General features: G+C 38.8%; 1 protein-coding gene across 3 annotated transcripts; it reads right to left on the bottom strand.

Moving 5' to 3' along the window:
- Positions 1-550: 550 nt before the first annotated feature.
- Positions 551-27,809, bottom strand: si:dkey-70p6.1 (uncharacterized protein LOC570575 homolog). Of its 3 annotated transcripts, none has more exons than XM_058783866.1 (7): positions 27,402-27,809; positions 12,332-12,553; positions 8,218-8,275; positions 6,878-6,965; positions 6,025-6,605; positions 4,092-4,226; positions 551-3,755 (listed from the first exon to the last, which is right to left on the bottom strand). In XM_058783866.1, the coding sequence occupies exons 2-7, from the start codon at positions 12,463-12,465 to the stop codon at positions 3,201-3,203; spliced, it is 1,551 nt and encodes a 516-aa protein (XP_058639849.1). In that variant the 5' UTR covers positions 12,466-12,553; positions 27,402-27,809; the 3' UTR covers positions 551-3,200. The 3 variants fall into 3 exon arrangements, with proteins under 3 accessions (XP_058639849.1, XP_058639851.1, XP_058639850.1); XM_058783868.1 differs by having other exon boundaries at positions 6,932-6,965; XM_058783867.1 differs by lacking the exon at positions 27,402-27,809 and adding an exon at positions 15,295-15,401.

Genomic DNA, 27,809 nt, shown 5'->3' with positions numbered 1-27,809 from the left:
AATAAATATTGCATATTCCACCCTTTCTGATTTTTAAAGCTGTTGTCTGCGACAATTATGTTCAGATGTGGGTACTGCACTCATGAAAAAGCCTTAGAGAAACATCCATTACTGAAATCTTATGCATGGGTTTTGTGGTGTTACTCTGACAACCAGTGTGGATGCACAATTATCATATAAATCATATAAATACTTTGCTAGTGCTTGCTGTAGCAATTGCAGCTTGCTTCAAAAACCCTCCACCTTCCCCAGCTCCACCTGTATAGATCTGCTATGGGGTAAATCATGTATGCTATATATGGGGGTTATTTCATACATTTTATATGTGCCGCAGCAGTATTTCTTACATGGTCACAGCAGCATGTTGTGGCTGTATTGGCAGTAGCAAGTCTCGGTACCTGCTCTGCTGCAGCAGCGTATCAGATCTATTCCACCAAGACCAAAAACATTAACATTGTCATGTACATTACCATGCCAAACCCTCTGAGAGTCATCATGATAGAACTACAGTTAGCACTACAAGTATGTTTACCTGTAAGTGTCCACCACAATCTCAAGACAATTCGTAAGTATTTCAAACTATAATTCATATGAATTCTTACAATCTCATTCTTAAATTTTCATACCATCTGCTTACATGTACTTGATAATTAGGTTTAGAGGTTGGGGGCAAACATTCATGCTTACTTTTTTCAAAAGTGTACGTTTTCGTACAGATCGCATCATACAAATTCATATGTAATTGTCACCTTGTCAAATTGTTACATTTTGTGAGATCGGATTGTCTGAGCACTTAGTGGTACGTCTCTTTAGAGAATTAATAAATGGCTTATTGCGAGCGAGAAAACACTATGTAAATGCTATATGCTTTGTGTTTTTTGAAGTGCTACTTTATTTAAAAAAGTATAAACTTGACCCGACATTTTATGAATAGTCATTTTGATATAAAAACATTACAATCTTTTGCACATTAGTACTTAATTACACAGCTTTAATACACACCACCCTGTTGTTTGATAAGCAAACGCACAACATTAGCTGCCACACTAAACTCAACTGGTCTTTGAGATACACAGTATAGCTAAAATGATGTGGAAAACAAAAAAATCCCAAAGCACATAATCAAAACTCACAGAGATACTGCTGAGATAATTTTTCACCAGAGAAAAATCATTCCAAAAGGACAACCAGAAAGAAACAAATACTTTCAGGAACACCAAGAGCAAATTCCCTCCCCCCATTTTCTTCTGTAATTCTTCTTGTAACATATTTACAACATTGCACCAACATTTGATAGCAACGAGGGCTTAGACAAGCGGTTTGATTATATTTAGTTGACCTGAGGCCCTTTTTGTGTGCTCCAGCCATTTGGGATAATTTAATCCAGATCACATTAGCATCAGATTCAAAGACACCAAGAGACAGCGGCTAGTCCACATTTCATAGATATTTTGACATTGTCCACTATCTGGCCCATAAAACCCCAAACCCCCCTCCCACAGACTTACAGGGCAACATACACTAATTTTAAATCGCTTAGTCATTGTACCTTTTTTTTTCTTTTTTTTTTTTCTTTTTTAATCTCCTGTTATTTTCATATTACATACAGGAGATTTTTGCAACAATCTAATGTATGTGATTCCATTCAATCTGATCTGGACATACATGGACATCCTGACTGCTTCTGAAATGATGGGGGAAAGGGATTGTCTATGATACATTTCTTCTGACCAATTGTGTTATATTCCTAACTGTCCAGTTTTTTATTTAGAGAGTCCTCCTCGAGTCCTCATTGGTCTCCCTCAGTCCTGAAGCGATTCACTTTGTGCTCTTTCTCAGATGAAGAAAAAGGCATATAAATCAAACAATCCACCGACAACAGCAAGAAATAAACCATTCTCTGATACCACAGGACAGTGCTAGTTTCACTTTTCTTTCTTTTCTTTTTTTTATCCCTTTACAAGGGTATTTTTTCTTGAAAGCATGCATCTTTTTAATCAGGCAAAGTGCATAAACAGTATTGACAAAGAAAAACACTTACTTTACCGCATTGAAGTGCTGTGGTGACTTATGTGACAGTTGGAATTGATGTATGACCAAAAACAAGAAAATAACATGAAAAGACATTGGGGGTCTCTTGCGAGATATGTCATAACATTTTGTGTGCAATTATTTAATATTTTTGTTCACTGTCCCTGAGCTTTTGCTAATTATCTCCATGATCTTGCTTTATTGACAATTGCAATTTACCATCTATTAATTTTAACAGATTTTAAATCTAGTACTCTTCAATTTCAGAAGGGCACTGTCTCAGACAGACGACATGCTAAGCATGAGATATTTGTGCTTAATAAGAAAATACTTTCTTGGCGTACAGGATCTGTTTGACCAATCGAATTAGAATCTTTATTTTAGCTCTAAAATTATGATTAATTTTTTACATAAATAGAGGCTTTGACTTTACAAAAATAGGGCCGTGTGTTTCCTAAAGCTTTTAGGCAATAGATAGCTTTTAGCCTTTTTAAAATAGGATCAACTCTTCTATGAACAGATTAAATAAAGGCTTTTGTCAATATATGATATTTTGCTTGGCAATAGCTTTTGATTGGCTTTCTAATAATGTTCAGTTTCTGTGTATTCATTTTTGTCTTTTTTAAATCGGTACTTTGCTGAGGGCATCTACCAAATTATTATTTTTTTCTTCTTTTCAGAGGGCCACGGGGACACAATTACACTGTGCTTCTCAAGTTACTTTTGTAATAGACTTGTGCTCTATTTTTTCTACTTTGGGATTTTCTAGGCATCAAATTCAAGTTTGACCCGCAATTCCGATGGTCACTTTGTCCTTAACTACAGCATGTAATGACAAAAAACAAGAATTTCCTCTACAGGAATGCTACTGTCGGGTGTGATATGTCGTGGCTGGTGACTATTTTTCTTCTTCGTTATGGAGGCATGTGACTAGGCGAAATCATTTCGTTTGGATTTTCACGTAAGCATTCTATCGTTTTGTGCTGCGAGAATACTGACCTTTAACTAGACTTACAAAACTCAATTAATGCTCAACTAATACTTGGAACCCATGTAAAATATATAGCAGTGGCACAATGCGCGTATCCCATTGGGTTACGACACGCTCACATGTCCCCATTCAAGATTCAAGCCCCAAGAGAGGAAAGTTCCCTTCCCCAGAGCACTCCCTACAGGCCAGTGACATACATCTCCATGCCATCATTAAAAGTAAAGATGGTGGTTGTGCTGGAGGTGGCCGAGCCCTGCTTCAGGTCAGGGATGCTCTCGTACAGGCTCTCCCCGGGAATCAGCATTGTTTTGGCTGGGAGATGCTGCAGTTTGGGGGTCTGCTGGGGGGGTGGAGGGGGTGGCGGTGGTTGTTGCAAGGGTTGCTGGGGCCGCTTCCGCTTGGGCCGCAAGGTGGCACTGGCATTGGGTGGAGGCCTGTCACGCCTCCAGCCTCCCCCACCCTCCATGGTCTCGTAAGCCAGGTCTGTTTCCTCAGTGCTGATGGCTTCGTAGCAGTGGTCCTCCATACAACCAGGTGGCGCTCTCGTGCCTTTGCCCTCCTGTGGGGCCCACGTTTGGGGTTTGACTACCACGCTGAAACCCCCGTCACGCTCACCGCGGTCACCTCGAGCCAAGGTCCTATAGCCGCTGATGTCCCTTGTGGCAGTGGGCGAGCCAGGCATGCCTCGCTTCTTTTTGCCCGGTTTGCAGACTTTCGAATACATCTCAGTGATCTACATGATAATATAGAGACAAACCATCTGAAACATATATTCATGAGTGGAAAATCTGTGTATACCTGTATATATTATACTCCAAAAGTTTGCTTTTCCAGTTCCCGCTGTCTGATATGCAACAAAAACAATCCAGCCTATTAAGAATACACATTTGTGGGTTTACAGCTGCTTCTGGTTAACTCCGAAATAGTGTTTATGGGTGAGGAAGTGGGATCTGGGATCATTCACAAACAATGTTTCAAGAATCTATAATACCTAGAAGACATTTTGGCTGCATAGAATGAGAAATAGAGGATGTGTCTCAGGACTGTGGAAAACTAAATGCACACTCACCCCTGCTGCAGATGCTGCCATATTCTCTCCCGCATGAGAGCTCAGAATACCCATCTGCTTGTGCTGGAAGATGAGCTCATCGTCTTCCGGAGGTTTCCATATGTACTGTTCTCCATTTCCAATAAACACTGCCTCCTGATATATTAAAAAAAATTGACTAGAATAAATATTATATTACCTTTTAAGGGGCCATCTTAAACAATATACACTGGAGAATAGAGCTGAGTAGAACAGCATCATGAAACGGCATCAACAATGCCCTCCAAGGGCAGTTCAGAGGTATAAAGCAATAAATTTAAAAGAATGGTTCACCCATGAAATGAATTCTGTCATCATTTACTCACCCTTGTTTAAAATCAGTATGAGTCTAAAGGGGCTTTCAAAATGGAAGCTTCAAAAGGTGCAAAAGCAGCATGAAAATACCATACAATTGTCCATACAACCTGTGTGCCATATTTAGTCTTCCTGATGTCTTTGTGTGAGAAACAAATTGAAGCATCATAAAAGTCACATCCAAGAACTGGATGAGTCCAATTTGTGAACAAAGCATTCAGACTGGTTTTGTAAACCAAATCAACTGATTCAATCATTTATTTCTATTATATTGAAAAAAGCCAGGATATTGTTTAAAAATTCACCTTTGCTGATAGATTAATAGAACGTTAGATATAGTTTCACAGTCATACATTTAACCAGTTGAGGAGTCAGTTAAAAACTCTTCTCCCTGAAAATAAGCGTAGCATAATCAGGCTACCGTCCCCCTCTTAATGCCTGCCCTCATGTCTAACCATTTTCTGCATCTAATGATATTGAGCTTAATGTGTTTCCTGTACTCGGGCGTAAGGGAACAGGCTGATGCTTGCTGTGCATTTTCTTCTCATTGTTATGCAGGAGAAACGGAAGGTGGGCAATGGGGTGTGTCACAGTGCCATTTTTAAGGCAGGGATTAGCATGTTGTTGTGGCTTCTTTCGTTCACCAAAGCAATTCACTTTGCCTTCCATTAGGACTGGCCCATTTTCTGGGTCTGGCTGTTTGCCTGGGTTTCGGTGATTGAGAGGTTTCACTCCGCGTTTCCGCTGGTTGCATCATCCCCATAGTGAAGTGCCTGTGAGCGTGCAACACCCCGAATGCTGTGGACGGACCACTAAACGCTCGCAAGTATCATTGATTTGGACAATGTTCTCACAGAGAAAATAATGAAGTACACTTGCAGTGTACTTAATTGCAGATCCACTTTAGTCGCAAGTCCACACTAGTGCTGAGGCACACAAAAATAGAGGAAGCCATTTCCAGCATGCTTCTATTTATAATATGTTCCATTTTAAGACACAATTTACAGCACAATCGGAAATTACAGCGAGTCGAAGGCTTTTAGTAGCCATGAAAGGACAAATAGTTTCCATCAGCAACAATGCTCTCAAGCACCACAGTAGTGCTTTTTACATTTGTAGCCTCAGCTAAATCCCTGCTATTGCAGTACTATGAAATACTGAATTACCAGTACACGAGTGCTGAATGTATGTGAAGAAGTGCGCCATTCAGAATGGAATTGAAAATACCCTTTGAATTACTGTTTTTGAATTGCAGAATTTGAATTCAATTTGAATTGAGTATTGGGAATTGACAGTAGCTAGACTGGAAGCAAAGTGAGAGAGAGACAGGGGGACGGGATCGGGAAAGGTCTGCAAGCAGGGACTCGAACTCGGGATGCCCAAAGCACAACTGTGCTTTAAGTCAGTGCACTGCCCATGAGGCTATCGACACTGACTATATGATTGTAATTTTTTTAAATTGTTTGAAATGGTAAACTGTGAACGTTAATCTTGTTTGAAGGTTTTGAAAAAAGTTTATGAAGCTTTATAGGTCTTACAGATAGATAGATAGATAGATAGATAGATAGATAGATAGATAGATAGATAGAAAGAACAATACCTTCGGGAAAGGTGGAAGATTGAAGGCCTCCAAGTTTTTCCGAGGAATCTTCTGACTGTGTGGGTGTGTTGGAGGCGGGGCTGGGTGAGTGGGCGGGGCATGTCGAATATCCCCACTGCTGTGTCGTTGTTGTTGTTGTCCGAGCCCCTCCTCAGTCTCCGTCCCATTGTCCCTCTTCTGGGCTGCTTTGTCCACTCTCCGGACCTTTCTGATGCAGGCGTACTCCACTGTTTCCTGCGGTTGAGGGGGCGTGTTTACCACTTGGGGAAGGGTCTCTGGCTCTGGAATCCCACCCTCCAAGCAGTCCCCATCAGGATCAGGTGGAGCTGGGGTATTAGCAGGGACCGCCGGTGGGGCGGGTGTGTCTGTCTCTCCAGCTCGACCTCCAACACCATAGCGGGCATCCTCAGAACCGCGTGTGGGAGAAGAGCGGCGGCCCACCTCGGCATACGTGTGTTCCCCATCCTCACCAGAGGGGATCTGAGGCAGCTGGCGGCCCTGAGAACGCAGGTCGGAGTTTGAGCGACGGCTAGGAAGTAGGAGCAGATCCATGCTGGCGGGACGGTTCTTCTTAGAAGATTCTACAGAGAACAGCATGATATAAAGTAAAATCTGAGAAGCAGAACCATTGTTTTTTCAAAGAGACAATAAAAGACTTGCTCGAAACTGCAGAGGCAAAGGGCAGCAGACACATGCCAATCACTATAGATATAGATAGATATCTACTAATAGCCCCTATGGAAACTCCTGGAACATAGCTGGTACCATGCTCAGACCTTCCCCCCGAACTGCAGGTGTATGTGAGGAACTAGAGACTATCAAGCTTTAAGAGATGTGATTGTACAGTACATACTCTTGCCATTGCAGTTGAGTCTGTTCATCTCATGAAGCTTGGTGTCTGACTTACTGATGGAGGTCAGCTTGGACTGTCGCAGTATACTCTGAAAACAGATGCACAGATAAACTGCTTAAAACGTATTCAAATAAAACAGCATAACCAATACAACAACTAAAAATTCAATTTTCCTATTCAGCCTACATTGGGCACATTGTTGGGTCAAGAAAGTATATGGCAATATTAATAGATTCACGTTTGAAATTATTACTTCTTACTGTTGTATGTTATTTATATTATTGTGTACTGTGCTGGGTCACCATCACTGCTTGATATCCAAGGTAAAATCAGGGTAAAACAGTTGAGGAATGTTCTGGGTGACAAAAAAATGCATCTAAGTTAGGGTGTCAAACAACGTAGTGAAATGGGCCAAATTATTTTGTTTTAGATTCAAAGCTTAAGAGATCCATTGAAAGTTTAGGTCAGATCTATTTCCACTGAGCCGATTAAGAAGATTAATTAAATTCAGGAGGAGCCTTCAATTTGTTACTTGAAAACTAGTGTGAGGGAAGAATTTAAATCCTGAAACAAAACCATGAACTGCTTGAACTGACATGGAACTGAGCCCAGACCTGGGTTCCTTAGAAAATACAGAGAAAAAGAGGGAAATGATTTAGAAGAAGAAAAATGGGTTTCATTCACGTAATTGTGCATAAAAACCTATGTGTGCATGTTTTCATGCAGAAATTGTGATTTATCAATAAGGTTTCTCTCTGAAGATTACTTTAGGTTATCCTTTTTCTCTGCTTATATAAATACAAAAGTTTGGGTTCAGTAGGATTTTGTTTTTTAAAGAAATTAATACTTTTAGTCAGCAAGGACATGTTAAATTGCTCAAAAGTGACACAGTAAGGAAATTTATAATGTTACAGAAGAGTTCTTTTAAAATAAATGTTGTACTTTCCATTCTATTCAAAGAATCCTGAAAAATAAAAAAGACGTGGCACATCTGTTTTCAACATTGATAATAAGAAATTTTCCAGTGCACCAAATCAGCATCTTAGAATGATTTTTGAAGGATCATGTGGCACTGAAGACTGCAATAATGGCTGCTGAAAATTTGGATTTAAATAAATCTCGTTGAGAATGAGAGGCATTTTTTCAAAAACACCAACTGACCCCAAACTGAACAGAAATAGGCTATATATAGTGTGTGTATATGCTAATAAATAACTTAATGGATGAAGATATGTTTGAGAAATGGCTGTACAAGCTGTGTGCAATTATTAGTGAATGACACCCAATGAGAAAATGGGGGAAAAAAGGCAGCAGAAGAAAACAGACTTCAAAATGCTCACCATGTCCATGAGCCTATGCTTCCTCTCCTCTCCAGGGCCATTGTGCGTCTTCCCCTTCCTGCAAGACACAATCAGCGAGATGTAAACCACGCTGTTCCAAATAAAAATTTTTAGAACATTAGGTTCAAACTTCAAATACTCCGTTTATCCAGTGATTTATGGAGACTGAATGCGCTGACTCATTTGAGCCCCTGATTCAATTTACTTTAGTAGCTCCAACTGTTTATCTTGTGCAGAAAGAAAATGCACATTTCAATTCAATTAGGCTACTCGAAGGATTCAAGGCAGTTGTTTTTATAAACTGTTTGAGTGAAGTCATTTGATCAGAAGCAACAGTGCAAGTGCTTTCAAGATGCCCTGTCCTCGAAATGAGTCCAGATTGGCATTTGAAACAACAGAAGGCTTTCACTGGATGATTAACAGGCCTCTGAGTAACTGCAGCGCAACGGTGTTCAGGCCAAAACTCAGCCACAAAGAAAATCAATCAAATAATCAACATAATACAATTCAAACATCACTAAAAAAGCTAAATGGATGCTGATGATTATTTTCTTCATGAGAAGACAAGAAGTACACAGTCATGTCTGTCAGTGACTCAAGAATCTAAACTTTCCTCTCTCACACATACACAGGGCCCCGATCCAGACACATTGCCCGGAATGTTCGGCCAAATTTGACCAGACCAGTTTATTCTTGAAAAAAACATGTCAGTCGTTCCCTTCTGATTGCTTGCATTGCTTTGATAAGATTACAGGAACAGTGTAGGTATCTGAAATCTGCTGACCAGCACAGCGAAATGGATACAAAGTAGATTTTGTAAAGTACTAAAGCTATTACTGAGATTCCCATAAATCACTGATATTTGTTTTTTAAGACATAACCGAATAAAAAACATTAGTATAATATCACACAAGAATATCTAGCCTTCTCAAAAACTTTTTGAAATAAATATATAGTATACAAGTACAGCTTCTTAAACCCATTAGTAAATATACTATGCTGAATATTTCAGATCTAATTAATGTGGTAAATGATGTGGAAGGTCAGTGAGGAAGAGTACTGTATAAGCTTGAATTTGGCCTGGAAAGGGACAGTTCACCCAAATAAAAATTCCGATTTACCATGTAGTTACAATAAATGGGAGATTTCAAGCTTCAGAAATGATGCAAAAGCATCATAAAATTGGCCCATACTACTAACGCACTATATTTCATTGCTTTGTATGACAAATAGGCCAAAATTTTATAATCTTCCCCATCAGCGGTCTGTTAACCACTACAAAAGAATCACTGAATAAGTGAGTCTCTGCTGGTGCCGATAGCCTCGTGGGTAGCTTGCCAACATATGGCGCAGTTGCGCTTCAGATGTCCCAAGTTCAAATCCCATCTTTTGGACCTTTCCCGATCCCGTCCCTCTCTTTCTCTCCCACCTGCTTCCTGGTACAATAGATTGCCACTGTCCTATCAAGAAAAATGCAAGAATGCCAAAGAACAGAATTCTCTAGCTGCATTTTCATTACCCTTCAAATTGCACAAATTGAAATTGTGAATTGAAAATACGCCCAAACATGTCAATTTCGCCAAAAAAAAGTTTTCGGGTTCGCATAAGTTGGGCTTTTCAGGCAATAGAAACAGTTTTTTTTTTTCGCATTTACAGGTCACCTGGCGTACGTAAAAATCACATGATCATTTAACCTCCAAGAAACACCTCATATGTGGCCACTCCTTGCCATTAATGCTTGGATAACCCCTTATTTCTGCTGCACAGGTCTGCAGCGCATTATAGCGGAGCTGATTGTGGCCACTCTAGTCAATGCTTGTGTTTATACCAGCCGTTCCGCTGCACATTTCAGAAGCGGCTCTCCACACTGCTTCGCTAAAGATACACACCTACGTCTCCTTTTATTACAGATAATGGCTAGTGCAGTGGCTGCAGTAAATGTAAACCTACCAACATCCGTAACTATGACTTATCACAAGAAGAAAAAATTTTTTCATCGGTTAATGGAAATGCCATCATTTCATAAGTTTAGCGACATGTCGCAAAAGTTTGTAATCTCTAATGGAAACGCACCTACTGAGAACTAGATCAGCCTGATTTGTCAACAAATCATTCCAACTGATTTTGTGAAGTGTTATCAGCTTTATTAATTTTTAGTGAACTATTGAGTTTACTTTTGACTGTAGTGTTCAGTATTCATTTGCAAGCTATGAATATTTTCCAGCAAGTTTGACCTCAAGAAGCTATCTTTATTAGTATTAATATCCCGTAGGAAAACTGACAATACCTCCAACATCTTCTATAATTTTCTCATTTACTTTTTCCCTGCAATGTCTTTCTTATATGTATTTCCTTCAACCCTTGTTCTTGTCTTTCTCACTTCTTTTCCTCCATCTCTCATTCCTCTAATACTTTTTCTTTGTCCTCCCACTACCAGATGCATCATGTGCTTTGACAAAATGAGACATTAGCATTCACACAGCGTGCTCTGTGCTATCATTGGTGGAACAAGAGAGACAGAGATCGAAAAGAAAAGAAAAAAAAAAAACAGCCACTTCCTGTTTAAACATCACTGCCATGTCAAAATGACATCCCCACCATTACGCAGTGAGCATGAAAGAGGCGTGGGTGAACTTCAATGACATTTTTGAATAAGCGCTATTAAAGGCCTTAGTGACAGTGACGGGTGAAGACAGGTGATCTCTGGCTTTCATCCTGGAACACACGCACAGCAGCAGTGGAATATGTAGCTTCATATAACAGGAGCATTTTCTGCGATGTTGACAATATGAAGATTTCCAGTGCAAAGCACACTGTTACAAGTATGAGAATTCGAGCTCGGTGTGAACATGCTGATCAAAATCTCTGCCATTAGGTGTCATTTTTTCTTCATTCAGAAATACTGTACTAAAGTAAAGCCTGGCTCAGAGGTTAAGAGCTACCAGTCTTATAATTTATTTAATGTAATGGGCTGGGATAAAAAAAAATGGCTCTAGCACAGAATGAAAATACATAAAATATTGTCAACTGTATACAGAATTCCAAGACTGATTTTTATTAGTGGAAAAACTCAGTGGTGTTTGCCTGTGCAAAACTCATCGCCATGACAATACAGTGTTGTGGGAGTTTTCCAGGGTGCTGCTATACATTTGCGATGGTGTTTTTTTAGCACTTTTTTGGTGCAGTTGCTATAGTGTTCTGAGAGAATGCTTACTAAAAGAGACTGTTAGTCTGCATATTGAATTAATATATTGTTAAAATATATTTCATATTTTATCCTGGGTATTATCCTCAATTTGAGTGTTATTTGTGTATGTACACTACTAAAAGTTTGAGGTCAGTAAGATTTTTTAATAAGAGAAACTACATTCGTTTTTCAAATCAGTGCTGTTCTTTTGAATTTCTTTCATCAAATAATCCTGAAAAACACAGTATCTAAACATTGATAATAAGAACTGTTCCTTAAGCTCCAAATCAGCATATTAGAATGGTTTCTGAAGGATCATTATTGAATACTGGAGTAATGCTTTGTCAAGATTCAGCTTTGCCATATAGATAATAAATTACATTATAAAATACATTAAAATGTAATAATATTTCACAATATAACTTACTGTACTGTACAGTGAGCATAAGAGACTTCTTTCAGAAACATTCCAAAAAACAGACCCTAAACTTTTGAACGGTAGTGTATGAAAGAGCCAAATTATCAATATCATATTTATGAGTTTACTATAAACAAATATTTGAATGTTGCTATATGGTTGATTTCTTTGGTGTTCTGGGTGGTTGCTAAATCATTTCTAGATGATTGCTATTATGATTGGGGTTAATCCTTCAGGGTAAGTCTATGGAAGTCTTTCGCCAATTTGGCTTGGTTTTTTTTTGTACACCAGGAAATATCGTAAGCCTCTCATCAATGAGCTGCATGATTTAAGGTATTATGTCTGCAACACAAAAGCAGGATGAGTTATGCATTTTTGTTTTGGGGTTTAAACAAGCAGAATATGAATCTAAACAAATAAACCACTAAAGAAACTCCAACCAACCAAAGAGGGCAAGCAGTCAGAGCATATTTTATATATGAGTATATGTGTTTGTGTGTGCAACTCACCTCTGGCAGCCCACACATAGCACGACGATGAGGATGGTGACAACGAAGGCTGAGGCGGCGGCGATGGCCCCCAGCAGCAGTACTTTGCCGTAGGGATGAGCAGAGAAGTTCACCCCGTCCTGCATGGAGGCCATGTGGAAGTGCTAACACACACACTTTCACGCTCTCCCTCACACACGCACACACATATGCACACACACTCTCAAACACTGTCCACAAGATCTGAAAGAAAAAAGTGAAGGTGCTAGAATCAGTTCCTTTGCTTTGTAAAACGAGCCTTTTTCACCCATCAGAGGGATAACAAAAATGAATCATACTGTCTCATTCCTCCCTGCAGCCATTCTCTAGAGTGTGAATGAATGACAGAGAGTGAATCTCCCCCACACTTTGTCTTGTTCTCTCTCTGTCTCACTCTTGTACTTTTATTTTGTCTTTCTCCTCGTGTGTGTCTCCTGCAGGTCTCTCTCTCTTCAGTGTGTCATTTTCTGCCCACTGACTGTCACTCAGCGTTTGCGTGGAATCATTTGTCTCAGACTGGGGGGCACTTTTCATGCAAAGATTCATGAGCATCAGGTACCTCACCTGTCTGTTGCCATGAACAAAGCGACAGTAAATGCAGTTGCTGAAAGGCTGAGCTTTTACACTTCACTTTAAAGCCCCTTTCTAAACAGTTACAGTGCTAGAAAAAAACACTATATTTTGCTCTCTGTTGTATATGACAGTACACTCATGGTCTTGCCCCTTGCTCTGCCAACTGCTAAATGACATTGTTTTTAAGAACACTTGATTTAGTAGAATAACATTAGATCACAAAAATAGTAGCAGAGTCCCATCATAGTAAGCTCATACTGAAAGTGTCGCGGGGTTCGGGGGTCCAAGTGTTCAGCTACTGCTAAATGCGCCATGGGTCCCAGGGGCCAGTGTGGTCAGCTTGTGCTGTATTCGCCAGGAGCCCAAGTGTTAAACTTCATTTGACAGTGTCAGGACACACAGCTTGAGGCTTTGGAGACCCCTGGCAATCCGTGATGAACATGTAGAAACTAATGGCAACCATGTCCAACCTGCTACCGTGCATCTTAATGCGCCAAGTTTGAATTGGCACAGAAATTAATATGATCCCACATTGGTGTATTGCAATACACTATTATGCATTACAATCTGAAATTCTATAAATGTTTTACGCATTACATATACAAACATTTTATATATATATATATATATATATATATATATATATACATACACACACATGCACACTATGTACCTTTAATACTGAATAAATTAGAATAAATCATTTAGAAATTATGTTTTATATATATATATATATATATACGTACTATGTATATTATATACTGAATAGATTATTATAATTTTTCAACATTTTTTTCATTTTATATATATATATTTTTTCAGTTTCAATTAGTTTTACTTAATGTACTAAAATAAGTAAAACTTAAAATTGACTGAAATAAAAATGACAAAAACTTTAAATGAAATTATATATATAGATGTATATGTATATATATATATATATATATATATATATAGATGCTCTTCTTGTTTCTATAAGGGACATCGCAGATGACTGTGCAGGAGAACAGCTGCATATTATTGAACCCATGTGAGGCAGATGTATAGTACAGTCTACACACTTGATTGCATTATTGCGTACACTTCTCCAATTGTCCAATGTTCTCCATTACATCAGAAATCTTCTGAATGGGCCAGTGCTTTTCAATGGAGAGCGGGTCCTGAATCGTTAAGTCACCTTTTGTTTGCACACACAATCCAGTCTTTATTTTTCAACGTGAAGACTTGTACTGCTGGTGGCGGTACAAGGGATTCTATGGCTATTTCTGACTTACACCTTACAGGCATCATGCATGAGATGATGAAGTATGTGTATTTTGTCAGATAAGGAATTAGCCCAGTTTTAATTATTTTGGCTCTTGGTTTAGTACTATCAAAGGGAAGTGAGTCATGATAAGAGCTAAAAATACCTCACAAACACAAGCAAATAACAGCGTGTCGAAACACTAGGACAATGCTAGGGAAAAAAATCTCTTTCATTGTGTCTTGCTCTTTGTCAGCATGAAAAAGGCCTTTTTATTAAAATGCAGTTGTCAGAAGTCTAGTACGCATGCATACTTGCCCTGAGTTGCACCTGAATTCCCAGTGACCCCTTTTAAACTGTACACGGGTCCCTTGAGTATGCATCAATGAAAGAACATGCTTGAAGATTAATGAGTGGATCCATCATGCACTGACTCCCTGTTTATACACAGAAAACAGAGACTGTGTTTGTCAAAGGGTGCCAGCTTAGTAAGGAAAACTGCTGTGCTAGGCTAAAGCATGCATCCAGACTCTCACATTCCAGATATTTATGAATATTACAATAGGATCACCACTGGAGCCAAATAAAAACCTAATTTACTCACTCTGACCAGAACAAACTAGTCATGATCTGCACTTATCGCGGTTTGGACAAATGGAACAAGGTAAAACCTGCAGCCTCTCTGGAACAAAAGCCTGGAGCTGGAGCTATAAACTAATATATAAACCAACAACTAACCATGGTGGCAGTAAATGATTGCAGCAAGACTAGGCACTGCAAGAGAATACGACCTATTTACATAGTAATCAGAGATTTTAGTAAAATGCAAAGGTATACACATCTTTCGTCTTTTTACATTTATATTTAGCTTTTATATTTTTTATCTAATATTTATATTTTATTTTAGAAAATGATTTTAGTTAACAGATTTAATTGACAATAACACTTACACGTATGCGTGTGTGCTTATTTATTTATTGCAAAATTAAATACATATACACTAACACAACCTCCAAAAATGTGCGGTTATGCTTAGAGTAACCTGATGTAGTGTTGTTGGTATAGGCTAGCACCATATCTCCCACCATCTCTGTGTTTTTGTGTTAATGAAGCTGTCGCTGTCTCTCACCTTCACTTTCTCAATCCTTCCATCCAGACTCTTGTGGTGCATCATGGTTTTAATGATCTGTTTTAACAGGATCTCCTCAGTGGGTGAGCAGGGACACTGGGTTTCTGAACAGCTCGAGTCCTTTATGTGGTTCCAAGCACATTTTAACCAACTAAAAGTGTGATCACGTTTACCGATTAATTCAGTCTTTTCAACAAACTTTAGTCAGGGTAGTGCCGTATTTAATTTTTGACAGGAATGAAAACAAGGCTGTGAGGGATAGAAGTGCAATATTTTCAGTGGATTGTACTGTTGCAAATTGTTTAGCTGATGAAGCATCCTTCCAAAAAACTCCATAAACAGTATTGACAATTATTTTTACATGATCTAGGACACAGTGCAAGAAAGTCTGCAAGCCTCAGCCTTGTTTTCATCTGTTTTCAATGAAATATGGTGTCTTCCCTGATTTTATGTATGTAAGAATCCACACAGTGTGCAATTTCTCGTGAGGACAAAGATTTCCCAATGCAGATTTGGCAAATTCGCTACATTGGGCTGTAGAATTCTGCTTGGTTTGAAAGTGACTTCTTTGAGAGCTGTGCTTCATACATCACTTCACTATTGACAATAATGGATCTTTTTTGCCAGCAGTTTTGCTGAAACTTCGTTAATGTGACTGTGCTTTAAATGATTAGTTGGTTGGTTCAAAGGGTCAAGGTTTGGCATTTCAAAGTAACAATAGGTATTCTGACTTAATGCAGTTTTGCAAGGAACTATTGCTAATATTCAATCATAGTATAAGAGATGTTTTACTCAAAATTTGTCTGGAGTGCCCATGGCATATTTCAAATCTCATTATTGGCAATGAAATTCTTCTCATATCTTTAATGCCTACAGACAAATGAAATGCAAAATGACTGAAAGCTTCTCTCTTTCTCTAGATTGCCTGTTTTTAGCACAATTTGAGTTACTCAAAATAAACAGACGCGGATATTGAAACACTGATGACCATAATAAATCCCATTGTGATTTTAACTGGAGGTGAATCAAAATTTTGCTCATGAGCTGCTTATCCAGGTTGCAGCGGTATGACAGAATTTGCTGGTGGCAGCTTATGAATTCAACTTTTTTGGTTCTAGTTTCCCAATCACATGTGAAAGTACCTGATGAACTGCACAGATACAAAAGTCATCATCTTCATAATGCCCTTCAGCCATATAGCACTGTGTCCTAACTAGGTCTGATGCAACAAATTTCCACTGTCAAGAAGTGTGTCTGTCCACATTAAACATGAAACTCCTGTTCATTGTGAGACAATCACAATCAATCAGAATAACTGATGTGCAGTGGAGTGCAACAGTGAGCTTAATTTTCTCCATATGCGAATTATTTTTTTAACGATAATGTATAAACCTTTAGCAGACCTGTTGTGAGCTCTGAGGTTGTTAATTGGTGGCATATGCTTTTGTTGAAGCCATCTGTTTGCATTATTTGGACTTATTTTGAAAATAATTGTGTTTAACAGTGGAATATGTGTTGAAAAATTACATTACCCATGATTCTGTGCAAAACAATCCCACCAATCAATCAGAGAGTTGCAGCCAGCAAACTGACAAAATTCCTACGCTCTCAGAATACTTTTTGTATATTTTTGCATATTTAGTATTAAACTTAAAATGTACTGTTTCCATATAATTAACTTCAAATGAATAGTTTTATATTTCACATACAGTATTTTTCATTTAACTATGTTATTCGCAATGCTTCATGGGATTGTAGTTCTTTCCTTCACTAAACCTGCATACAGTTTAGTACATTTTGGCCAGTTTTCAAAAACATTTTTGCTCCAAATGTAAGTTTGTATTGTTGTGATTCACCTTAGTTCATGGCTTATAATGCTATAATGAAGACTTTTTAAAAAATCCCTATGGCAAAAATGAATGAAAAAAATACTTCTACAGTACCAACCAACGTCGCTTAAAAGTGTGCTGGCACTAAAGAACTCTGTATGAGCAGGAAGAATTTGGACCAATGAGATGTCACAGTGGGCGGGGCTTCCTAGCTTGATGCAGCAAATATTGACATCAAACACTCATCAAAATATCCATGTTTGTAGCTAGGACAAAAATGTTTTGTCATGATTCAGATATAAAGTATTTGCTAAATGACGACTATTTAAACAAAAGCAAAACAATCCTTCATATTGCAAACTTGTACTAGTATGTGTTGTGTTTCTGGAAAGAAAGCGGCGAGGACAATGCAGAAACCGAGCACTCCATCAGAGATTGTTCTGTCATGAGCACATCATTAGTCTGAGGCCAGATGGAGCTTGGTGTGACTGCGTTTCACCCCACCGAATGGCCAAATCACATGTTAGTCCTATTGATTTGTGAAGTCATTCCCTATAATGATGTTTTTCATGTAGAGACCTAAGCAAGCATGAGCTGGGTGAATAAAATAGTCGCAGTCACTGACAACAGGTGCTGTTTAGCACATGTGAGCTGTTACATAAACCCAATCAAAGGTATTATAGATGCTGATCTTTCTGACATATTGCCATATCCTGCATCTACAGAACATAAGCTGCATTTCAGAGTGATTTATGGTTTCCTACATTGAGTCTTTCCATTAATAACAGCCATAAATTATAAAACTGTTATTGTTTTCTAGTCTGCAACTAGACGGCACAATTATTGTAGAATAATCTATACATGTTGGTCTGCTCCTGTTTTAAGTGGGTGGTTCTTGGCCAGAATAAGCTGCAATGTGGACCGGACCGTATGTTGTTTATGAGACTCTGGCTCTTTTAGTCATCACACACACATATATATGCACACACATATGTGTTCTGTCAAAGTTCAAATTCAGCTATCTCTCAAAAATAGCACAGTTAAACTCCCATCACACTTTCTGGACCGAGTCGAACTTGGCAAGTGTGAGGAGTTTGTGGCTAAATCTACATCTTGTCTTTGCTGGGCTAATTAAACAGTAAAGAGCTTGTTTCCTGTGTAATTACACAGATACTGTTTGGGAAGAAGCAGAGCCTGTCTCTGATACTGAGTCCCTGTCTTTATTCTCAGACTGATTAATTTGCCTTTCTGAAAACCAACTCATTAGAGCAAGACAAAATCCTATTTAATTGGTAAAATCAGCTAATGCTGCGCTATTATTTAGGATACCCAGGAAAATCCCCTTAAAATTATTACCATTTCATATTTGATTAATGTGACCAAGCAAAACGAAAACATCCTGTTTGCGCTTAATTGGAGACTTTCAGTCCACCACACAATTTTAAATGAAACACAAATGAAACAACGCCTCTAGACTTGAAAGCTACAAACAGAAGTCTTGGTCTATTATACAAGAAATTATTACATAGAACTTCATGACTACAGTATAAAATAATTTAGCCAGTAAAAATGTGTAACGTTGTTAAAAGGTGATAATGATTACAGATTATATATATATATATATATATATATATATATATATACAGTGGGGGAAAAAAAATATTTGATCGCCTGTTGATTTTGTACGTTTGCCCACTGACAAAGAAATGATCAGTCTATAATTTTAATGGTAGGTTTATTTTAACAGTGAGAGACAGAATAACAACAAAAAAAATGCATTTAAAAAAAGTTATAAATTTGCATTTTAATGAGTCAAATAAATATTTGACCCCTTCCCAAACCTGACTTAGTACTTGGTGCAGAAACCCTTGTTGGCAATCACAGAGGTCAGACATTTGTTGTAGTTGGCCACCAGGTTTGCACACATCTCAGGAGGGATTTTGTCCCACTCCTCTTTGCAGATCCTCTCCGAGTCATTAAGGTTTCGAGGCTGACGTTTGGCAACTCAAACCTTCAGCTCCCTCCACAGATTTTCTATGGGTTAAGGTCTGGAGACTGGCTAGGCCACTCCAGGACCTTAATGTGCTTCTTCTTGAGCCGCTCCTTTGTTGCCTTGGCCGTGTGTTTTGGGTCATTGTCATGCTGGAATACCCATCCACGACTCATTTTCAATGCCCTGGCTGGCTTCAATGCCCTGACGGTACATGGCCCCGTCCATCGTCGCTTTGATGTGGTGCAGTTGTCCTGTCCTCTTAGCAGAAAAACACCCCCAAAGCATAATGTTTCCACCTCCATGTTTGACAGTGGAGATGGTGTTCTTGGGGGTCATAGGCAGCATTCCTCCTCCTCCAAACACGGCGAGTTGAGTTGATGCCAAAGAGCTGGAATTGGTCTCATCTGACCACAACACTTTCACCCAGTTCTCCTCTGAATCATTCAGACGGGCCTGTACATGTGCTTTCTTGAGCAGGGGGACCTTGCGGGCACTGCAGGATTTCAGTCCTTCACGGCGTAGTGTGTTATTAATTGTTTTCTTGGTGGCTATGGTCCCTGCTGCCTTGAGATCATTGACAAGATCCTCCTTTTAAGAGAGTGCTCCTAATCTCAGCTCCTTACCTGTATAAAAGACACCTGGGAGCCAGAAATCTTGCTGATTGATGGGGGATCAAATACTTTTTTGACTCATTAAAATGCAAATCAATTTATAACTTTTTTGAAATGCGTTTTTCTGGATTTTTTTTGTTGTTATTCTGTCTCTCACTGTTCAAATAAACCTACCATTAAAATTATAGACTGATCATTTCTTTGTCAGTGGGCAAACGTACAAAATCAGCAGGGGATCAAATAATTTTTTCCCCACTGTATAGGTATATAATTAGGTAGAGATGCAGAAATATTAACATTCTGGCTGATACTGACCTGTGTAACTTTCAAATCATAAATATTTATTAATTATAGTAGGCCTACATAATACTTTTCATGATATGGCAGACAACTATTGCAGATATACGATGTTGGATTGTGTCTCAACGCCTGGAAATTGGATCCAGTCTCTTTACTATATCCCAAGATATCAGTTTTGTCTGGTATCCAAAACCAGCTTGCAGAGTTTTGTCTGAGACCAAAACCAGCTCACTAAAAGTCTTCTATCAGACTGAGAGGTTCACAGAGGAAGCCGTGAATCCACAGAATGCAGGAGATGAAATTATGATAAAAAGTGAGCAAGGTTTATTGAATAAAGTATCAACTTCGGAATTTAGCAGACAGCAACTGTATATTATTTTGTCTAAATGAATAAAAATAAAATATCAAAAACTATTTGATAACTAAAAAAATGGGTGTTCAAACAATTTTCACTCAGAAATTAGGCCTACTAGTAAATTTAAATATATATACAATCATCAATAAATAAATAAAAAAATTATATTGGCGAATGTAAAAAAATCTATAATGTAATGAATTATTAACAGTATATATGTTGAGGAAATATCCTTATTGAGACTAGTTTAGTTATGATATATAACAGCAGGGGCTGTTCACAATAAAATGAAATTTATGTCATAATTTACTCACCCTCATGTCATTCCCAACCTGTACAAGCTTTTTTTTTTCTTATGTTGAACATAAAAGAAGATATTTTGAAGAATGCTGGTAATCAAACAGTTGATGGTCCCTATTGACTTTCATAGTATTGATTTCCCAACAACTGTTTGGTTCTTAAAAAAATCTTCTTTTGTGTTTAACATAAGGAAAAAACTTACACAGGTTTGGAACGGCATGAGAGTAATAATGACAAAATTATTTTGGGTGAACTATTCCTTTAATACATCTCTACAAATCCAATGCTTAAATTACTGCTCCCTAGCGGTTGTTTTATGCAATTGCAGAGATGCAATATCAAACAACAAAAGCTTACAGGTCTCTCAAGTCCTTCATGAAGCCTCAGCATGATTAATATTTTTTATTTGAGGTTCTCTGTATTTCATTTCTTTACCATTTTGGGTTGCATGTGTGAGAAATGAATCTTGTTTCTTTAACAAAAACGAAATCAGATCACGTAACAATGGCAGGTCTCCATCTCTATGTCAGATACCAGCTTCTATTTTCCAGTCAATTACTTCCCCAGAGAAATAAAGAGAAAGAGTGTGTCAGTTTGTAAGGAGCTCAGGAACAGGGAAGAAGAAAGAGAAACAGAGAGAGATTGGGGAATGGCATGTTTTAATTACTGTGAAGCTCTAGATTTCAGTCAGAGAGAAACTGGCACGTCCCCCCAAACCCCCGAGACATGACTCTCTCGCCTCCTCCCCCTCTCGTTTTTCCCCTTTTCACTCTTTTCCTTCTCTTTCTGTCCATACTACATCAACAGAAAGAATGGGGGAATGGATATAAGATGAGATGTAAACTACAAAAATTATCACGACAAATGAATATATGAAACAAAAACACATTTTTAGTAGCTGTTCTGTATCTGTAACTGTAGTGGGCAAATTACTATCTGCTCTTTCATTGGTAGTCGTAACCGCATCGCCGACGTTTGTGTCGTCAGAAATCACCAACTCTCATCGAAAATGAATGACTTCCTGCTGCTTTGTTTCTGTAAATCTCTGTGTATGTGAAGTCTCCTCTGAGCAGCATGTTAGCATGAGGGACGTTAAATGATTTATTCGCAAGCAAGCGGTAAAACAGGGTGTCCTCTGTCATCTTGTCTTGAGTTTAAAACAAACACATCCTTAAAGACAAACTCCTCAGCGCTACCTTTACATAACTGCTTTGTTCTAAGATTATAACTTGTTCCAGAAGTAAGAATAATTGACTGATGAAACTATTGGTTACAGCTGTACTGCTGCTACTATTTCCATCCTACATCTAATGCTACTAGAACTCACTTCAAGTACAGCTGCAGTGTGTGTTCATATTTACAGCTACAGTGTCCACTGGACTGCCTGTAGTTGTATTTGTCTGTTACATGTTTTGTTATCTGTTCTGCACTGTGGCTCCAGGGGTCATGTATTTCGTTTTGTCTCCTACCAAGTTGAAGAGAAATAACACTTACTTTTGCTTAGTAATGATGAAAAATATCCTATTGAAGGAGCCATATGATCAAACTTAAGGGTCAGCTGTTTTGACCCTTTTAGCCATATAGCAATCGAATACAAAAAAAACTCATAACACATTAGCAACACCCAGTTTTGCACTAGCAAACATCACTCAGATTTTATTCAGAAAATGTAATGTAAATTCATCAATGTAAAAAACGTAAACAAAACACCCATTAACTGTAGCTTAGAGCAACATACTGTAACTCTACTCATGAAATTTCCCTAAATGGGTTACAGGAAACAACCGTCTCGGCTCAATTAAGTTGCTGGAGTGAATTCACTTGTGTATCTGACACTTTCCACGAACAGGGTAAAAAATAGGGTCTGAAACTCTTTCTTTTGTTTTAAGCAAATGATTGGTGAGAGGATGTGTGTAACCTTGAGATTTATTTGTCATTTTATACCCTGTTACCAAAAAAAACGCATACTTAAATATAGTTGAAAACCCAATTGGAGTGATTTTGCTATATTCTAGCAATAAACATTAAAGGATTAGTTCAATTCCAGAATAAAAATTTCCTCACCCCCATGTCATATGTTCATGTCTTTCTTTCTTCAGTCAAAAAGAAATTAAGGTTTTTGAGGAAAACATTCCAGGATTTTTCTCCATATATTGGACTTCAATGTTGGCCAATGGGTTGAAGGTCCAAATTGCATTTTTACAGCTTCAAATGGCTCTACATGATCCCAGCTGAGGAATAAGGGTGTTATGTAGCAAAATAATCTATCATTTTCGAAAAAAAAAATTGTAAATTTGTATACTTTTTAATCACTAATGCTCATCTTGCACTAACTCTGCAATGCGCAGGTGCGTCTTCACGCATTACGCAAGCGCGTTGGAAAAGTCACATACGGTTAGTTCGTCTGTGTACTTCGGTTCAAAAAGGTATGGTGGGGGTGAAAATTATTTCTCATGTTCTCCTCCAACTTCAAAATCAACCGATATCATTGTTTTACCTTTCATTGTAAAGTGCGTTTGACTTTCTTTGCACTTTCACTTTGTAAACACTGGATCGGTACTTCTGCCTACGTCACACACGTGTGAATACGTAATGCGTGAAGTCGAGCTAGTGCAAGACGAGCATTTGTGGTTAAAAAGTATATAATTTTTTATTTATTTTTTTTTAGAAAATGACAGATCCTTTCGCAAGATAAGACCCTTATTCCTCAGCTGGGATCATGTAGAGCCCTTTCGGACTGCACTGAAACGGCAATTCGGACCTTCAACCCATTGGCCACCATTGAAGTCCACTATATGGAGAAAAATCCTGGAATGTTTTCCTCAAAAACCTTCATTTTTTTTCGACTGAAAAAAGAAAGATATGAACATCTTGGATGACATAAGGGTGGACAAATTACTGGTGTCATGAACAGCCTCTGAACTGTACGAGTACCTAAACAATGACTCAAAATACCACATTTTAAGGTCACCAGAGATTCCTGGCCTCATGACCTTTGTTTGGAGGAGACAAAGACCTCTTGACCTCTCACTAAGAGAAGAGACTGTTGAAATGTAGTTTTGCTAGTAGCTGAATCATACTGGTTTGATCAGAAAAGGTCTCTTCAAGAGCCAAGTCAGCCAACATTCACCCTCACAATCTGTAATTTCCTAATTGGGGAAAATAATTAGGATTTGGTTTCAAATGCACTTCTGGCAGATATTGCAGGTCTAAAAGCCCTGCAAACACAGACGCACGCATATGCACACACGCATATGTTCAAGGACAGATATAGGCTGTATGTTTCCTCCTGTGAGGAGCTATGACCACTCATCTGCTCCACGATAAGGCTGAGAGAAGGAACTCCTCTGCAGTTCACAGCAGAGCCTCAAGTTTAATGGATGTCTGCCTGCAGGGCCTTATCACACCGTCACAGACCTACAGCAAATCTCTGACGCTTCTCTCAAAATCTGAAGGCTCTGTTCACTTTGTAGGCCACCCCAGGATAAACAAGAGGTTCAGGAAATTGAGTACAGCGGAAACACCTTTCAGATGTGACAAAACAAGGTATGTGTGATTCATGTAAGAGGTTTCCAGAACAGAAGAACTGAACATAATGCTTTTCTAAAAGATTAAATTTGACAGTTGTCAATTTCAAGATGAACTTATATATTATAACCTGTAATAACAGGGATTCCAACCAGTGCAGCCTTCTTGCCTCTTTGGACAAAAAAACTAAAAAAACAACTGTAAATAGAAAACAGTTCTTTACCCCTCCCAACACCAGACATTACACTGAATCACATGTGAGCCAATGTGGGATTTCTCTTTCATTGAATGGACATTACAGAACATTCTGCTTGCATTTTCTGATGCTCATGGTTGGGGACATAATTTCTGTTCCAGTCTCCACCAATCAACAGGAAGCTTATATGACTGAGCAGTTTGGCCACGATGGTCTGATTCACTGCACTCTCACAGACTCACATACTTGACACACTCAGAACCTTCATCTGTCTTGTATGACAGGTACATTGACAAGCCTTCCCTCTACGTAAGTGTTGGTGATTTAACTAATTCCAGTGAATAAATTAAATTACCAACACTAAATCACTGGATTTTTCTGAATCTGAATTTTTCTGAATCTGGATTTTTCTGAATTCATTCAGATTCGTAGCCAGTAGGTGTCAACCAGTGCTTTGTGCTATGAGTCAGGCCCAGTTCTATGGGGATGCTAGAGCACCCTCAAATGAAATCAATAGCACCCTCAGTTAAAGCTGTAATAATGGCAACTATCCAGTGTATTATGGTTTACGCTCTGGAGACCAATTTCTGTTTCATAGTGTTTTTGCTGTGTTGAGCAATGTAGTCAATCACAGACATATCTGTTGATTTCTTGAATCAGAGGCGTTTAAGTTAGAATCCACTCACCACTCAAATCCTTGGAGTTTTTGTTGAGGTATTGTGTTCAGCACGAATCATCTCATTATAACAAAGCGTAGATGCAATAGGCTATCTTTGTGAGATCGCTATGAACTGAAGATGGCTTTGCCCCCCCACGGACATCCCTGTGCCACCCCTTCGGACCGAGGGGGACGGTCGGACTTGAGTTTAGCGTGTATAATAGTCTTACTCATACAACTGCCTGCTGTTGCTTCTGATTGCTTTTAGATGGAAAAACTGCTGTTCTAGGATCTATTTTCTTCGTAATAATAGCATAACAAAATAGATTTGGCAAACAATTCAGTGTATCTGTCCTTCTGCTTCAGAAAGCGTTTTACAATGCATTTTCGCAGAGGTGAGAAATGTAGCCAATCACAGACATGTTTGTTGATTTCTAAAATGCAATGGCCAATCAGAGGTGTTTAGGTTGGAATCCACGCACTCACCGCTCCAGTCAGTTTTTGTCAAGTGCTGAGTTCTATGCTTGTAACTTCTTTCAAAACAAAGACATTAATTAAAAAAAAGTTTCATCGTGTAGTCACGTTCATTGGAACTTTGTGAGATTGTGATGAATGAGTGACAGTTTTTAATAAATTTAAAGGGAACACTCTTTGCATGCTGTATATGATAACATATTCAGAATTTAAATAGGCTTAAACTTGTGTTTTTACAACACAGAGATAGCTAACTACTACAATATAGAAGAAGATAATAATTTCAGAAGCCTGGTCCAAACGCAAGATTTAAGGAAACGGTTATTGTTTGTATTGGTTGCTACGCCAAATCATGCACAGCTGCTTGCTTTTCTGTTTAATTTAACTGTGTTTAATGAACATATATATGCTTTAATAACAAATAATTGTAACACTTTACAATAAGGTTTGATTAGTTAATGTTAGCTAATGTATTAACGTGTTAGTTAATTATTGTAAAGTGTTACCTAAATAATGTATTTCCAGCGTTCACTTGAAAATATTAAATATTTATTTATTAAATAAATATTATTATATTTGAATCATTATACGCCTTATCTGAACGAGAATGACTCACATTAACTCATTTACGAAAAAAATCAGCTCTGAGTAGATCCGATTCAAAACGGCGAATCGTTCAGTAGCCTATAGGAGGCGTGTTCGTTCAGTAAATTCGACCAATGATATGCTCTTTCACAAGCCGCACTCGAATGCTATTGGCTAGTATTGTAGTCAGTCAGGAAAGCAGTCACGCACTGAACGACGTTAACAAAATTAGTCAGTGGATGGATATAAGGGTTAACAAACAGTTCAGTCACTTAGAATATTCATGAATGAAATACAGACTATATGGAATAATTCAAAGTCATTTGTGCTCTGTTCAGACTTTTACATTTTATCTGGCAAGAGCGACAATAAATCACTGCGTGAGCCGCCCTAACCTGTTCAGTGCGTTTATTGACTCGTCTCGTGCCCAAATTATACATCATCATTGAAGTACTGCGCCTTTTTTGCAGACAGGAGCTCAGTCTGCTTTTACTGCGGCGGTTTAATCAGACAACAGGTTAACAGAATAAATTTTGATTCGGCCTGGCCGGTATGAATTTTAAAACGTGAGCTGTTAGAACTGAAATAATAGACTATCGTTACTGTATTTGTCAAGTATGCCAGTATGCAACACTATTGTTTTCCCGGCTCGCATATGTGATGTGTAGCGCGGATGCATGATATGTTATGGCCCGCAGCGGTCGACCTCTTATTCAGCAGGAGTAATTCGTTGCTCCCGTGGGTATTGTCCCGCCAATCACCGATGCACTCTGGAAATAATCTCGCAAGATCAAAGTGGAAATGCACGCGCAGTGCAGGCGCGTCCTCGAGGCCAGCTCCCACAGCAGACGGCAAGAGGTTTCCATCGAAATCCCTTTTAATTGAGGGGAAACAAATAAACGAGCGGCTATGTTGCTATTCTCTTAATTAATTCCATAATTCTCGGTATTAAATGTGATATCTAGCAGTGCTGGTTTCCCCTGAGTGAGAGAGTGTGCCACAACCTGCTTATAAATCGTTTAATTTAGCGTCGAATCACAAAGGGTAATGCGGCTACACTGAAGCTGTTGCACACGTGTCGTCTGATTTATATGATGCGAGTCATTAATCTCATATAAACCGGACGCGTGATGCTCCAACGTCCAACAGCAAACGATCATGCTATACATTCTGCTATGCGTTTAATTCAGGACAGGAGTCCGTTGTGTGGTCAGCACGTAGGCAGAAGTGCATGCCAACGAGACGCGTAGTTATACAGATGCTGCTGAAGATACTCACTCAGTTTAGGGATTCAGGGGGCGCGTCGCCGCGCAGCATCCACCTCGTTGCACTCTCTCTGCTGCTGCTGAAACGTCTGGCTCCCGGTCGGACCCCGCAAGCATAATCAATAACCTGCGTTGAGCCTGGATTCGTATGTTAGGGAGGACATGTGTGCGGTATGGCATCTGGCGTCCTCAGCGCAACCTCTGACCATCCCCATTGTTCCTGTGCATGCCGCGTCGCTCACAAGGCGAAAGGTGCAAACGCACAGCTGGGTTATTCCAAGTCTAGGCTCGGTTGTGATATCAAGACCACGTAACGACTGCCTCCGTTGAGCCTCAAAGCCTCCTCAAGCCTCAAACCTGTCTCGAGCATCGGCGACAGTACCATATGACAGCGCGGTGCCCACTCCATTGGCATCTGGAG

Source organism: Onychostoma macrolepis, chromosome 08 (genome assembly GCF_012432095.1).
Source record: "Onychostoma macrolepis isolate SWU-2019 chromosome 08, ASM1243209v1, whole genome shotgun sequence".
Taxonomy (NCBI): Eukaryota; Metazoa; Chordata; class Actinopteri; order Cypriniformes; family Cyprinidae; genus Onychostoma; species Onychostoma macrolepis.
Note: the sequence above shows the minus strand (reverse complement) of the source record. Positions and strands in the feature narration are given on the sequence as shown.